The sequence below is a fragment of the Entamoeba dispar genome, genomic scaffold (genome assembly GCF_000209125.1).
Source record: "Entamoeba dispar SAW760 scf_1105229459813 genomic scaffold, whole genome shotgun sequence".
Lineage (NCBI taxonomy): Eukaryota > Evosea > Mastigamoebida > Endamoebidae > Entamoeba > Entamoeba dispar.
In genome coordinates, this window is record NW_001853880.1 from 1 (window position 1) to 1,014 (window position 1,014).

General features: G+C 26.8%; 1 protein-coding gene across 1 annotated transcript, besides 4 other annotated features; it reads right to left on the bottom strand.

Annotated features, from left to right (window-relative positions):
• Positions 1-128: a microsatellite.
• Positions 129-246: 118 nt separating this feature from the next.
• EDI_041870 (uncharacterized protein) lies at positions 247-629 on the bottom strand (the record flags this gene model as incomplete). Its single annotated transcript, XM_001736392.1, has 2 exons — positions 247-505; positions 532-629. 2 exons carry the CDS (start codon positions 627-629, stop codon positions 247-249), a joined length of 357 nt encoding a protein of 118 aa, XP_001736444.1.
• Positions 484-626: a microsatellite.
• Positions 515-585: a microsatellite.
• Positions 628-713: a microsatellite.
• The last annotated feature ends 301 nt before the right edge of the window (positions 714-1,014 follow it).

Below are 1,014 nucleotides of genomic sequence, written 5' to 3' on the forward strand. Positions count from 1 at the left end.
ATAAGTAATATATAATATATAAAGAAATATAGAAATAAAAAGGAATAAATATAATAAGTCATTACATATATAAAATAAACATAAATAATAAAATAAAATTTAAATAAATATAAAAATATATATAAATATAGTCATAGTCTAGAAGTCAAGAATACTAATAATCTGTGAGCCTTCCTAGCTCAGTCGGTAGAGCGCGCGGCTCTTAACCGCGCGGTCGTGGGTTCGAGCCCCACGGGGGGCGTATTTTTATAATAAGAATAGGTGGTATAAGAGGAAATAGTATAAAGTATAAAGGTATAAAGGTATAAAGGTATAAAGGTATAAATGGTTATAGGTATAAAAGTATAAAAGTATAAAAGTATAAGAATATAAAGGTATAAAGGGATAAGAATAGTATAAGAGGAATAGAATAGTATAGTATAAAGGGATAAGAATAGCATATAGGTAATAGTATAAAGTAGGTACATCTAATAAGGATATAGGAAGTAAAATACTAAGTAAAATACTAAGGAAGTATAAAAAGATATATACATATATACATGTATAAGTATAATAAATAGAAATAGAAATATAAGAATATATCTACTAAAGAGAAAGAATAAGGGAATAAGGGAATAAAAAAAGAACATAATAATATAATATAATAATATAATAATAAGTGGATAAGATGATAATAATAATAATAGTAGCATAAAGGTTAATAATAATAGTAAAAAAGACGCTTCCGCTTGGGATCGAACCAAGGACCTAACGGTTAACAGCCGTTCGCTCTGCCGACTGAGCCACGGAAGCTTTCAGTAAGCATAAGTTAAGCAGAAGTTAAGCAGAAATGTTAAAGTAGATATGATAAGCAGAAATGATAAAGTAGATATGATAAGCAGAAATGATAAAGTAGAAATAATAAAGTAGATATGATAAAGTAAATATGATAAGCATAAGTTGAATAGGTAATAATAGGATAAAGTTATAAGGAGTAATAAGAAGGGTGATAATAGGATAAACATAATAAGAGGG